This window comes from Chiloscyllium plagiosum, unplaced genomic scaffold (genome assembly GCF_037043375.1).
Source record: "Chiloscyllium plagiosum isolate Xiang-an unplaced genomic scaffold, Cpla_swu_hap1 HiC_scaffold_11, whole genome shotgun sequence".
NCBI lineage: Eukaryota > Metazoa > Chordata > Chondrichthyes > Orectolobiformes > Hemiscylliidae > Chiloscyllium > Chiloscyllium plagiosum.
In genome coordinates, this window is record NW_028270149.1 from 25,777,376 (window position 1) to 25,792,696 (window position 15,321).

Genomic DNA, 15,321 nt, shown 5'->3' on the forward strand with positions numbered 1-15,321 from the left:
AGCATCAACTTCATTAGCAAGCACCACATCCTCAAGCTAGTAGACCTGTGTCTCACTACCCATTGTACCTTCAATGACAAGACCGACAAACAACTCAGCGGAACATCCATGGGATCACCAATATCAGGCTTCTTAGCAGAAGCAGTAATGCAGAGACTTGAACGAACAGCCCTCTCCAGGATCCAACCCAAACTTTGGGTCGACTACGTCGACAACACCTTTGTCATCACAAAACTGAACAAATTAGATGAAACCTACAACATCATCAATTATATCCTCAATGGCATAAATTTCACAAAACAGGAGGAGAACAACAACAGATTCCCATTCCTAGATGTCACAGTGGAACAAACAGCTAATGGAGAACTCTCGACCAGTGTCTACAGGAAAGCAACACATACAGACCAGATACTTAACTACAGAAGCAATCATCCCAACACCCACAAATGGAATTACATCAGGACATTACTTAAATGGGCCACAATATATTGCAGCACCCAGGAACTACGAGCAGCAACAGAAAAATACCTATGCAGCGTATTCAAGAGGAATGGTACCCGACAGACACAGTCCGCCAATGCTTAAACAACAAACCCAAACAAGTAGACACAACATGCCCAAAAACTCGAGTCACACTACCATACAAAGACATCTCAGAGATGACTACCAGATTATCCTGACCCCTTGGCATCATGGTAGCCCACAAACCTACCAACACACTGAAACCTAAAGGACCCTATACCAACAACCTGCAAAACAAATAGCATTTACAAAATACCATGCAAGGACTGTAACAAACACTACATTGGACAGACAGGCAGAAAACTAGCCACCAGGATACATGAACACCAACTAGTGTCCTTACATACAGATGAAGATGGACACCACTTGACTGGGACAACACATCCATCCTAGGACAGGCTAAACAAAAACACGCACGAGAATTCCTGGAGACCTAGCATTCAAACTGGAACTCCACCAATAAACACATCGATTTGGACCCCATTTACCAACCTTGGAGAAAAAGAACTGGAAGTGATATCACCCACCTTAACACACCAAAACACATAAATAGAAGGCAGGACAGAACACCAGTGTTTTCCCAGAGGCTCACTGATGATGTTACCTAGTATGGTGACAAAACATTTGAAGACAAACCTCCCGGCTCAGTGAGCAAACTTACAACCCGAACCTTAACCTGAGATACAAATCTTCTCAAAAATAGTTCTTAGGGTTCAAGGGAGCAAAGGGCTGAATGGCCTATACCAGCTCCTCTTTTCTATATTTCTATGCAACTCAATTCTGGATAAGATGCTTAAAGTGCAAAACTGGTGCATTTGTCAACTGTCATAGATTTATAACGGTCTACAGCACAGAAAAAGATCTTCATTCCATCAGGTCTGCACCTATATTTCTCACTTGCAAATGAATGAGAAATAATATTCACCCAGAAAGCTTTAAAGATAGAACTGCTTTTCCTAAGTTTGAAACAATATACATTGACTGATTTTGCAAATGCAGAAAAATAAAAAGCCAAAACCAACATTTCAGTACACTAACAAACCTGAAGGAAACAAGTAACATGGCAAAGCAAATCTTTTCAAAACTAATGGGTGAGGCCAGGATTGAGTTTTAAAAGTCTGATGAATATAGTAAGTGAAAATAGCCAAATAAATAAGGTGGTCTAGCTTTAAGGTTTTCAGGAAGAATGTTACAAAGAGATTTGATTTCAATATACAGACCATACAGGGAGAAGAAACACATGTATATTGTTGTAGTTACAACTTGAAGAAATGACCATTTACATACAGGACCATTATCATACTGAAGTATTGCAAAATGCTTCACGGGGATATTATAAAATTAACCAAAACTCCAAATTACATAAGGAGATATTAGGTCAGATGACCAAAACCTTGGTCAAAGAACTAGGCTTCAAGGAATGCCTTAAAGGAAGAAAAAGAGGTGGGAACTTGGAGACATTTAGGGAGGCAGTTTCAGCCCTTAGGGCACTGGTATAGTCATAGAGTCACAGAGTCATAGCGATGTACAGCATGGAAACAGACCCTTCGGTCCAACCCGCCAATGCCGACCAGACATCCCAACCCAAACTAGTCCCACCTGCCAGCACCCGGCCCATATCCCTCCAAACCCTTCCTATTCATATACCCATCCAAATGCCTTTTAAATGTTGCAATTGTACCAGCCTCCATAACATCCTCTGGCAGCTCATTCCATACACGTACCACCCTCTGTGTGAAAAAGTTGCCCCTTAGGTCTCTTTTATATCTTTCCCCTCTCACCCTCAACCTATGCCCTCTAGTTCTGGACTCCCTGACCCCAGGGAAAATACTTTGTCTATTTATCCTATCCATGCCCCTCATAATTTTGTAAACCTCTATAAGGTCACCCCTCAGCCTCCGACGCTCCAGGGAAAACAGCCCCAGCCTGTTCAGCCTCTCCCTGTAGCTCAGATCCTCCAACCCTGGCAACATCCTTGTAAATCCTTTCTGAACCCTTTCAAGTTTCACAACATCTTTCCGATAGGAAGGAGACCAGAAATGCACACAATATTCCAACAGTGGCCTAACCAATGTCCCGTACAGCCGCAACATGACTTCCCAACTCCTGTACTTAATACTCTGACCAATAAAAGAAAGCATACCAAACGCCTTCTTCACTATCCTATCTTCCTGCAACTCCACTTTCAAGGGGCTATGAACCTGCACTGCAATGTCTCTTTGTTCAGCAACACTCCCGAGGACCTTACCATTAAGTGTATAAGTTCTGCTAAGATTTGCTTTCCCAAAATGCAGCACCTCGCATTTATCTGAATTAAACTCCATCTGGCACTTGTCAGCCCATTGGCCCATCTGGTCCAGATCCTGTTGTAATTTGAGGTAACCCTCTTCGCTGTCCCCTATACCTTCAATTTTGGTGCAGCAATTAAAATAGGAAAAATACCTTGAAGGCTCATGGGGATGGAGAACATTAAAGGGAAAGTAAGGTTCAGAATTAGAATTTAGATTCAGAATCACTTGACAAACTAACTCAGAATTGACAGTAAAAAATATTTCAGCACAGTAAAAACAATTTTTAAAATAAGTTTTGAATTAATTCAGCATTTAGGATAAACACATTTATGGCCATTCCTCCAGTCAAATGTCTTATTCATTATCAGAAGATGACATTCAGTTTCTTGGCTTCCATCTAAGAAGCAAGGCAGACGAGCATGAATATTCAGTACTGAAAGCTCATCTGTTAAGATCAAAAGGACAACATGCTTAATGCAGAGCTCTAGTTTTTGGGTATTGCTCTCAATGAAAGCCTGTTGTATCTAGAGCAATTGGCTGTTATTATCATACATGGCTTTGTTTCAGTAAAACCTTGGCAACTGAGATACCCTTCATTCCAACTTACTGCTTTTCCGAATACTTTATTTCTGTCAGTGCTTAAAATGTGAAAATCTAAATCTACCTGTTATTTTCCATATTAAATCATACTCCATCAATTTTTATGTCAGCATTTTCAAAGCTAATATTTTAATTTGCTAAATCTAGGTTTAAGGCAGAGATTCATGAAAAGCTGTTAATCATTTTAGTGTGAAATAAAACTAAGGTGCCAGAGCTTACAGACTACAAATGTGCTCAGAATCTGGCTGCTTCTCCTTGGATCTCTCACTGCGACCAGCTACACCCAGCGTACCAGTTGCAGTGTTGGGTAGAGGTCAACAGGAAGTACGTGGCAATGTGCCAGCAAGTTCAACACAGCCCACATTGTATTTACACAGACACAGTCTCTTTTGTTTGGCTTTTCTGGGCCAATTTTTAAAATTCTACTAGATCAACCTATACATCCATCTGGAAGATTCTCCAGCATTTTTAAACAGCTTACAGTCAAATTTCTGCCTGTATGTGTAATACAATTTTAAACACCAGAAAATAATTATAGGGATTAGTCTGTTTCACCATTCATATTTTATATGTTTTGCTGTGCAGATGTGTTCAAATGAAAATCATTAATGAAGAGCACTGGGTATCTGTTAACTTTCTTCCTGATAATTATTTTGTATTCATAACTCTGATCTTTCCAAATAAATGTCTGCTTTCCTTCCTATTGGTTTTTATTTTTTTCTAGATGTTCTCATTCATCAAGAACATTTTGTGGCTAGAATAATCACTTCCTATTTAACAGAACTAAAATTCAAAAACTTGATAGAATTTATTCAACAGGACACAGAACAGAGTAGAGTATCACCAGCATAAAATATGGTTCAGTGGGTAACATTCTCACCTCAAAGCTGTGAATTCAGGCACAACAACCTAAGATAACAAACCAGTGAAAAACTAAGGGAGTGCTGCAGTATCAGAGATGCCATTTTCAGATCAGATGTTAAATTAAGGTTATCTGATTACTCAGATGGATTTAAAAGATCTCATTATACACTTCTGCAGAGGAGCAGGGAAGATTCCCTAGCCAATAATTACACTTCAATAAATCCCAGTAAAATATTATACGGTCATTATCACATTGCTGTTTGTAGGAGCTTGCAATGGTCAATTTGGGTGTTTATTTTTCACTTCTGAAGGGCAGTTATAATTCAAAAACACACAGCTGAGCTCTATCTAGCATCACTCATTTCATCACAGAGCATAGATCCTGTTCTTTCTCCATCAATAGTCAGATATTTACTCTCCTTGCTCTCCAGCCCAGATGCCTGCCTCATTCATGATTCATACACACAGACGGAGTTACGTTCTGTATCTTGCAATAGCTGTCAGCTCCCATGTCTAAAGTTTCAGCTACAACCTACTTGCCAGTCATCAGCCTACGAAGCTCAGTCCAGACAGCAACAGAATGAGATATACCTGCACAAGCCGACTTCCATTAATCAATCTGTCAGGCTGCCTAACTCAACATTCATATTTTTATAAAAACATAAATTTAGCCAGGGACTATGTTAAACATACTCAATAGACCTTGCATGATTCCACACTCAGCGATCCTAACACTGGTAGCTCAATCGTGCAGTAATGACTTGAGATAGCCCCAACAATTTTTAGACAAGTTGGTTCACTTTCAGAAAGTTTCTAAAAGTGATGTGGTTCACATCAGGTTGAAGGGTTGTGAATCATGAGCAATGCCTGTTCAGGAGTCAGAAATCTTTTTGACAATTTTGACAATAATTATAAAGGATGTTATTAACTTTATACATCATATTTATGATAATTTAAGTTTGTATTTACTGTAGTGGCTAATGATAGGGCTTGGTTGTGAAAAGATAAGTGACCATTAGAGTTGGTGCTGTGCAAGAGTGCAGGTGCACTAAAGTATTTTACTGTGGATGAAATGCTTGTTTGCATTGAATAGTATTGAGTTTCACATTTTAATATGTCAATTGAACAATTCACATTCCAGCCATCTGTTGAGTCTCGGAATAGCGGAACAAATGGCTAACCTCTTAGAAGCACATTCATCTGTTCAGCTTTGAAGAAGTGGTTTTTGAATGGCTCTTTGTTTAATGTGAATTTTTTTGAGCATTCAAAGACTTACCAATATTATAAGTTTTATGAGTTCTATATGTAATAGATATTGTTATATTATTTGTTCTTTAGTCGGTGACTGATAATGGAGTCACAGGAATATAAACAATATACAATAAATATCTGGCTTTTTAATTATAGCTGGATATAGAACATATACAGACAGGAGCACAGCTCAACTCTAGAGTCACATAAAATGTGACCACTTCCATCAGTGATTCAGCCCTCAGAGTCTCCTAAAATCCTCTTGCAACAGATACTGGATCACTAGATATCAGGTGTTTAGAGGAGGTATAGGGATTGAAGGGAGAAAAGGGCATGGGTGGGGAGTCTGGTGATAGATGTGATGGGGGTGGTGGTGAGAGATGACAGATAGGGTGCATAATCCTAATGTACAGAACTAGGCTGATGTCTTATGAATGGAGGCAGGTCTTCTGAATTGCCTGCTTTGACATCTGCTCCCTTCCATTCCTTCCTTGTGTTTGGTTCAAGAGTTGATGACCTGGACTTCAGCTCAGTCGTGCAACATCACCACGAGAACAGCATGAGCTGGCACTGTCGGGTTCATGGGCGAGATTGTAACATCAAGAAATCTTTTGACTCAACTTCCGCCTAGGAACCCTCCAACCACAAGGGATGAACTCAGATTTCTCCAGTTTCCTCATTTCCCCTCCCCCCACCTTGTCTCAATCCCAACCCTTGAACTCAGCACCGCCTTCTTGACCTGCAATCTTCTTCCTGACCTCTCCGCCCCCACCCCCACTCCGGCCTATCACCCTCACCTTAACCTCCTTCCACTTATCGCATTTCCAACGCCCTTCCCCCAAGTCCCTCCTCCCTACCTTTTATCTTAGCCTGCTTGGCACACTTTCCTCATTCCTGAAGGGCTCATGCCCGAAACGTCGATACTCCTGCTCCTTGGTTGCTTCCTGACCTGCTGCGCTTTTCCAGCAACACATTTTCAGCTCAAAAAAGAAAAATCAAGCCTGTAATCCTGGGCTGTTTTTGGGTTGCCTGCTTACTTCATTCCTACTTTTGCTCAGTGTTTCCTATACCCCATAAAGTACCTTACAACATGAGACACTGAAACAGAGTAGACCACCCAGCATGCTTTGCCATTCAATGCCATCAGGCTGACCTTGGACTTCACTGCCCACTATATTCCTCAGTTTCTTAACAGACTTAATATCTGTCAACAAGCATTAAATTTATTCAATGGTGGAGTGTCCACAAACGCCTTGAGTAGAGAATTCCAAAGATTCTCATTTCTTGGGTGGAGCCATTTCTCCAGATCTCACTTCTAAATGATCCATCCCTTACCTGGAGATGTTGTCCTTATGTTTTTGGTTCATTGACCAGAGGAACAATCTATTAAGCCCTTCAGAATCTTGTTTGTTTTCTAAGATGATGCATTTCATATACATTCAAATAGTTCAATTTTCTGAGCACTAACGTATTTAGACAACCAACAAAATAAACAGACTATCAAAGGAAAAGAAAGAAGTAATTTCTCAATATCCATAACATAACATGATGTAACTCAGGGCTCTTCTATGACTGCAGTAACCATTTGCATCAAGGGAAACTAGGCATCCAGGGCACTGGGCAATATAATAAATAGCTGCAACAGCCTTACACAAAAGGCTGATTTGACTTTCCAAAATGCAGCACCTCACATTTAATTTAAACTTTGTTTGCCATTCCTTGGCCTTTTAGCCTATTTGTTCAAGATCCCATTGTACTCTGAGGTAACATCCTTTGCTGTCCACTACATCTTCAATTTTAGTGTCATTTTCCCTAAGTGACATTATCAATTGGTACTGAATTGGGGTAATATTGGCTGCCGAGATTCAGGGTGACTTCTTTCTCTGGAGTGTTGGAGGCTGAGGGACAAACTTTTAGAGACTTATACACTTAATGGTAAGGTCCTGGGGAATGTTGCTGATCAGAAACCATGGAATGCAGGTTCATAGTTCTTTGAAAGTGGAGTCACAGGTAGATAGGATAGCACAGAAGGCATCTGGTATGCTTGCCTTTATCTGTCAATGCATTGAGTATAGGAATTGGGAGGTCATGCTGCGGCTGTACAGGACATTGATTCGGCCACTTTAAGTATCTGATACTCTTTGGATACTCTGGGAAGCCAGGGAGGAGATTGCTGAGCCTTTGGTTTTCATCTTTATGTCATTGTCTACAGGAATAGTGCCTGAAAACTGTAGGATAGCATATGTAGTTCTCTTGTTAAAGAAGTGGAGTAGAGACAACCCTGGTAATTATAGACCAGTGAGCCTAACTTTGATTTTGGAGCAAGAGTTATAAGAGATAGGATTTATAATACGGTGATTAGGGATAGTCAACACGGTTTTGTGAAGGGTAGGTCACGCCTCACGAACTTTATTGAATTCTTTGAGAAGGTGACCAAATAGATGGATGAGGGTAAAGACATTGATATGATGTATATAGATTTCAGTAAGGTGTTTGATAAGGTTCCCCATGATAGGCTATTTCACAAAATACGGAGGCATGTGATTGAGGGTAATTTAGTGATCTGGATCAGAAATTGGCTAGCTGAAAGAAGACGGAGGGTGGTGGAAATGGGAAATTCTATCCTGGAGTTCAGTTACTAGTCGTGTACTGCTGTTTGTCATTTTTGTAAATGACCTGGATGAGGGCACAGAAAGATGGGTTAATAAATTTGGGGATGATACTAAGGTCAGTAGAGTTGTGGGTAGTGCCGAAGGATGTTGTAGGTTACGGAGGGACATGGATAAGCTGCAGAGCTGGGCTGAGAGGTGGAAAATGGGTTTAATTTGGAAGGAGTAATAGGAATGCAGAGTCCTGTGCTAATGGTAAGATTCTTGGTAATGCTGATAAGCAGAGAGATGTCTGTGTCCAAGTACATAAATCCCAGAAAGTTGCCACCCAGGTTGACAGGGTTGTTATGAAGGCATACAGTATGTTAGCTTTTATTGGCAAAGGGACTGAGTTTCAGAGCCACGAGGTCATGCTGCAGCTGTACAAAACTCTGGTGCAGCTGAACTAGTAGCATTGTGTACAGTGCTGGTCCTCTCATTATAGGAAGAAAGTGGAAGCTTTGGAACGGGTTCAGGGGAGATTTACTAGGATGTTGCCTTGTATGGAGGGAAGATCTTATGAAGAAAGGCTGAGGGACTTGAGGCTGTTTGCGTTAGAGAGAAGAAGGTTGAGAGGTGACTTAATTGATACACAGAAGATAATCAGAGGGTTAGATAGGGTAGACAGTGACAGCCTTTTTCCTCGGATAGTGATGGCTAGCACAGGGGGCATAGCTTCAAATTGAGGGGTGATAGATATACATAGAACATAACAGCGCAGTACAGACCCTTCGGCCCTCGATGTTGCGTCGCCCTGTCATACTAATCTGAAGCCCATCCCACCTACACTATTCCACGTACGTCCATATGCCTGCCCAATGACGACTGAAATGCACTTAAACTTGGCGAATCTACTACCGTTGCAGGCAAAGCATTCCATACCCTTAGTACTCTCTGAGTAAGGAGAAAGTGAGGACTGCAGATGCTGTAGATCAGAGCTGATAATGTGTTGCTGGAAAAGCGCAGCAGGTCAGGCAGCATCCAAGGAGCAGGAGAATCGACGTTTCGGGCATGAAACCTTCTTCAGGAATGAGGAAAGTGTCTTTCCTCATTCCTGAAGAAGGGCTCATGCCCGAAACGTCGATTCTTCTGCTCCTTGGATGCTGCCTGACCTGCTGCGCTTTTCCAGCAACACATTATCAGCTACTCTCTGAGTAAAGAAACTACCTCTGACATCTGCCTTATACCTATCTCCCCTCACTTTAAAGTTGTGTCCCCTCGTGTTTGCCGTCCCCATACTTGGGAAAAGGCTCTCACTGTCCACCCTATCTAACCCTCTGATTATCTTGTATATCTCTATTAAGTCACCTCTCAACCTTCTTCTCTCTAACGAGAACAGCCTCAAGGCCCTCAGCCTTTCCTCGTAAGACATTCCTTCCATACCAGGCAACATCCTAGTAAATCTCCTCTGCACCCTTTCCAAAGCTTCCACATCCTTCTTATAATGCGGTGACCAGAACTGTACACAATACTCCAAGTGTGGCCATACCAGAGCTTTGTACAGCTGCAGCATAACCTCCTGGTTCCGGAAGTCAATCCCTCTATTAATAAAGGCCAAAACACTGTATGCCTTCTTAACAACCCTGTCAATTTGGGGGGCAACTTTCAGGGATCTATGTACATGGACACTGAGATCTCTCTACTCATCTGCACTCCTAAGAATCTTCCCATTAGCCAGTACTTTGCATTCCAATTACTCCATCCAAAGTGTATCACCTCACACTTGTCCACATTAAGCTCCATTTGCTACCTCTCAGCCCAGCTCTGCATCCTATCTATGTCTCTCTGCAACCTACTACACCCTTCGTCACTATAGGACAGATGTCAGAGGTAGTTTCTTTACTCAGAGTAGTAGGGGCGTAGAACCCCCTGCCTGCAACAGTAGGAGATTTGCCAACTTTAAGGACATTTAAATTGTCATCGGATAGACCTATGTTTGAAAATGGAATAGTGTTGGTTTGATGGGCTTCAGATTGATTTCACGGAGCAGTGCAACATCGAGGGCTGAAGGGCTTATACTGCACTGTAACGTTCTATGTTCTAATTCTGGTCTCCCTCCTATCGGAAAGATGTTGTGAAACTTGAAAGGGTTCAGAAAAGATTTACAAGAGTGTTGCCAGGATTGGAGGGTTTGAACTTGGAGAGAGGCTGAGTCGGATACATGGCTTGGAAAGGGTGGACGCTAGGAAATTGTTTCCGTTAGGCGAGGAGAGTAGGACCTGTGGACACAGCCTTAGAATTAGAGGGGGTAAATTCATAACAGAAATGCGGAGACATTTCTTCAGCCAGAGAGTGGAGGGCCTGTGGAATTCATTGCTGCAGAGTGCAGTGGAGGCCGGGCTTTAAATGTCAAGAAAGGCAGAGATTGATAAATTCTTGATGTCACAAGGAAATAAGGGATATGGGGAGAATGCAGGTAAGTGGAGTTGAAATGCCCATCAGCCATGATTGAATGGCGGAGTGGACTCGATGGGCCGAATGGCCTTACTTCCACTCCTATGTCTTATGGTCTTATGGCTGGAGCTATTTCCCTGGAGCGTCAGAGGCTGAGGGATAACCTTATTGAGGTTTATAAAATCATGAGGGGCATGAATAGGGTAAATCGGTAAGGTCTTTTCCCCAGAGTGGGGTGGTCCAAAACTAGAAGGAATAGGTTTAACGTGAGAGGGGAAAGATTAAAAAGGGACCTAATGGGCAACGTTTTTACGCAGAAGGTGGTGTGTCTGTGGAATGAGCTGCCAGAGGAAGTAGTGGAGGCTGGTATGATTACAACATTTAAAAGGCATCTGACTAGGTATATGAATAAGGTAGGGTTTAGAGGGATATGAGTCAAGTGCTGGCAAATGTGTCTAGTTTTATATAGGATATCTGGTCAGCACGAACGAGATGGACCGAAGGGTCTGTTTCCGTGCTGTACATCTCTATGATTCTAAATCGAAATCACAGAATCCCCACAGTGTCGAAGCAGGCCTACAGGGAGCTTCAATATGCACTGACTACAGGACTAGTTCTGGGAAACACAGATGCAATGCTACAGATGGAAAAATCATTCCCCACAATGAATTACTTGCAAAAAGAAACCAGGGTTTCATGATGTCACACACTCAAACATACCAGAACAGAAGCTAGTTCTGGTTTCAGCCATTTTCTTAAAACAGCAGCTAGACATGAATATTATTTGTATCTTTTGTAACTGTAGGGGATGCGTGTCGGATAGCAGATGATTTAAAAAAAACATTGACAAAAAAAATCTTAAAATTTAGCTTTTTTGGATATTTATATGAAAGTCATTGTTGACTATTTGATATATGACGATCAACCATTCAAAACTTGAAGGTTTTTGTGCATTTAAGCAAAACAAAATCCATCAGAAGCATTGAATGAGTAAGATAGATTTTACGGGATGAAACACTAATGTTCAAGACTAATTAAATAGCTCTTTCAAAAGGAAGATTCAAGCACAGTAGGCTGAAAGACCTCCTTCTGAACTGTCTGATTTGATTTTTTTTACAGAATGAGATTGGCTTAATGGGTTATACATTTTACACCTGTTCATGAAAGACTAATGCAACCACATAGACCCAAATTTTCAGACGTCCACAAATTACCATAAAAGATTGCAAAGGAATTTTTTGAACTTGTTGGGGAGAGTTTGTTGAGAGTGGAGAGCAAGTACAGGAATTCAGTCAATATGTTATAACATTGTTCTGTTGTAATGTGGCTGATACAAATGTGCAATATTTGTCTCTTTAAAATTGCATTATTCACTGTTGCACTGTTTGCCAGCAGACCAGTAACAAGGATAATTTAAATGTATTGATGAAATCAACCTCATTCTATTTTTGAATGCAATGGTCGCCGAGATTTTAAATCACGATGTCTTCAGAATAAATGAAGAACTGATTAAACTATGTTTATTTATTTAGTCTGTAAGTTGAAAAAAAGGAACTTTCTCCAAAAGCAGACTCAGGACCTGATAGGGATAAAGACATGGGCAGCGGGTCTAACAATAAATTTCATTGAAACAAAAACAGAAATTACTGGAGAAAATCAGCAGGTCTTGCAGCATCTATGGAGAGAAAGCAGCATTAACATTTTGGATCCAGTGACCTTTCTTGAGTTCTGAAGGAAGGTCATTGGACCCAAAATATTAACTCTGCTTTGCTGAGTTTCTCCAGCAATTTCAGCTTTGTTTCAGAATTCCAGCATCCACACTTTTTTTTGCTAATTGTGTCAATACATCTGAGACTGACAACTTTAAATTCAACTCTCAGTTTCTCTCAGTCATTGTTCTGGACTCTTCATCTGTCAATGTTTTGGGTTTTCTTTCTGTGATTTAAAATGGCACCAGACAGCAGCGATAATATAAATCAAATCAAAATCAAATCAAATCTTCCTAAATTATTCATGCTACCACTTCACTCTCTTTCTCTCTGTATTTTTGCTCCTGCTCCTACCACTCCTCTATGTCTAGAATCTAGGAACACAGGAACAGGAGTAGGACACTTAGCCCCTCGAACCTGTTCCAATGAAATTCAGTTATTCAATGAGATCATGGCTGATCTCTGGCCTAACTCCACATACCTGTTTTTGGCACGTATCCTTTAATACTTTTACTTAACAAAAATTTATCTCTGATTGAAAATTAACAATTGATCCAGCATCAACTGCCATTTGTGAAAGAGAGTTCCAAACCATTACCACCCTTTGTGCATTGAAGTGCTTCCTAACATCTATCCTGAATGGTCTGCCCTAATTTTGAGTTGATGCCCCTTAAATTTTAGAATCTTCAACCAGTCAAAGCAGCTAATCTTTGTTTACTCTGTATTTTCCTGTCACTATCTTGAAGGCTTTGATCAGATCATCCTGTGGCTTTCTAAAATCTACAAAAGAAAAGGCCTAACTTGCATAATCTCTCCAGAATTTAACTCCTGAAGTCCACATGTCATTCTTGTAAATTTACAGGGAACCCCCTCAAAACCAATATATCCTTCCTAAGATGTGGTATCCAGATCTGTTCACAATGCTCCAAGTGGGATCTAATCAGGATTTGGTATAATTGTAACTCAGTGCCCATGTCCTTACTCTCTAGTTCAGTAGATATAAAAGCCCAGCATTCCATTAGCTTTCCTGATTTTTTTTCCACACCTGTTCATGGCGTCTTAATGATCCATGAATCTGTACCACAAATCTCTTTGGATATCCACTGTATGTAACCTCACATTATCTAGAAGGATGGGGAAGTGATGGCCCAGTTATACTATTGCTAGACCATAAATTCAGAGACCCAACTAATGTCCTGGGATTGCAGGTTTGAATCCTGCCAAGGCAAACAGTGGAATTTGAAAGCAATTAAATAAAAATCTGGAATTAAGAATCTAATGGCGATCATAAAAATGTTGTTGATTGTCAGAAAAACCCATCAGGTTCTCTAATGTCCTTTAGGTATGCCTAGATGTGATCCCAGACCCTCAGCAATGTGACTGAATCTTAACTGCCCTCTGGGCAATTAGGAATGGGCAATAAATACTGGCCTAGTCAGTGATGCCCACATCCAAGAATGAATATTTTAAAACAAAGGCGCCTGATGAATCCTTTTTTGGTCCAAGATGAATACTCACTCTTGAAAACTCCTTCTCAATTATTCTTTCCTCATTCAATTTTATCCTAACATCCTACACTCTCATTCTGTACACTAACCCAAATGTTTAATGATTTGCATCGTCAACTTGTTCAGTGGTGAAACCTTGGAGAATAGTTTAAATTTCTTTTGTACTTAGTACTTAATTTTACTTTACAATTATTTTCTTTAATAACACACAGTATTTCATATTTTTTTGTCTGAAGGAAAATTCAATTCCTCTGGAAAGATCTGATTAGCTTAACACCTTAAAGAATGTTGTGAAACTTGAAAGGGTTCAGAAAGGATTGACAAGCATGTTGCCAGGGTTGGAGGATTTGAGCTAAAGGGAGAGGCTGAATTGACTGTGGCTGTTTTCCCTGGAGCATCAGAGGCTGAGGGGTGACTTTGTAGAGGTTTATAAAATCATGAAGGGCATGAATAGGGTAAGTTGACATGGTCTTTTCCTTGAGGAGAGGGAGTCCAGAACTAGGGGCATAGGTATAGGGTGAGGAGGACAAAATTTAAAAGGGACCTAACAGACAACTTTTTTTACACAGAGGGTGGTGTGTGTATGGAATGTGCTGCCAGAGGAAGTGGCAGAGGCTAGGACAATACAACATTTAAAATGCATCTGATGGTATATGAATAGAAAGAGTTTGGAGGGATATGGGTCAAGTGCTGGCAAATGGGACTAGATTAATATAGCATTTCTGGTTGGCATGGACGAGTTGGACCGAAGAGTCTGTTTCTATGCTGTACATCTCTATGACTCTATTTTGTTTCACTTAAAGTTGCATTTTTCAAGAATACAACCAGATAGTTAAAGGAGGAATTAGAGTATTAATAAATCGCAGCAACTGAAAGACGCAATGACAAATTTCTAAAATTATTAACATATTGGTCTTCAGGTGATATTACATAAAGCCAACAAGCTTTCATCCATAAATTACAAGCCTTTCGATTAAGTATCACAGTTAAAACTTTAAATGTATGATCTTTGATATAGAATTCAAATCCGACTGTTGTAGGGAACACATACATTGCACATTTTGATGGTTCACAGTTCAATGAAAACCAGCTGTTTCTCTTCTGTTGAGAAACAACAGTCTGCATCTGAGTACAAAGATTAACATAGAGCTTTTGAAAGGGCAGAGGAGTCATGATTTTCATGATAGAATCAGGTTCTATAAAAGATGGATTCAAAATAAAAACTTACCTTTCTCAAACCCATTCTGGACAGTAACTGTAAATGGAAAGAAATAAAAAAATTAACACAGGACACAAAACCATGGAGAGATCAAAATAAGCAAGGCCTATTATTCAGACTCAAACTAAAAAAAAATACATTTTTATAATCCATTAAAGAAAATTTTAAACTATTTGTGCTGGATTAAAAATACCAGCAAAAGGAGACCTGTCTGTCTTTTGAAGTGCAAATTCCATATGAACTATCTAAAGTCTAAAGCAAAAACAAAAACAACTGTTGCTGGAAATCTAAAAGCTATAAATGCTAAACACATGC

General features: G+C 40.3%; 1 protein-coding gene across 1 annotated transcript in view; it reads right to left on the bottom strand.

Annotated features, from left to right (window-relative positions):
- LOC122557360 (palmitoyltransferase ZDHHC15B) overlaps positions 1 to 15,321 on the bottom strand; it is a 105,764-nt gene that overhangs the window by 41,892 nt on the left and 48,551 nt on the right. The window contains exon 2 of the mRNA XM_043704992.2: positions 15,016 to 15,042. Coding sequence (XP_043560927.1) covers positions 15,016 to 15,042 — 27 coding nt within the window. The remainder of the gene's footprint in view (positions 1 to 15,015; positions 15,043 to 15,321) is intronic.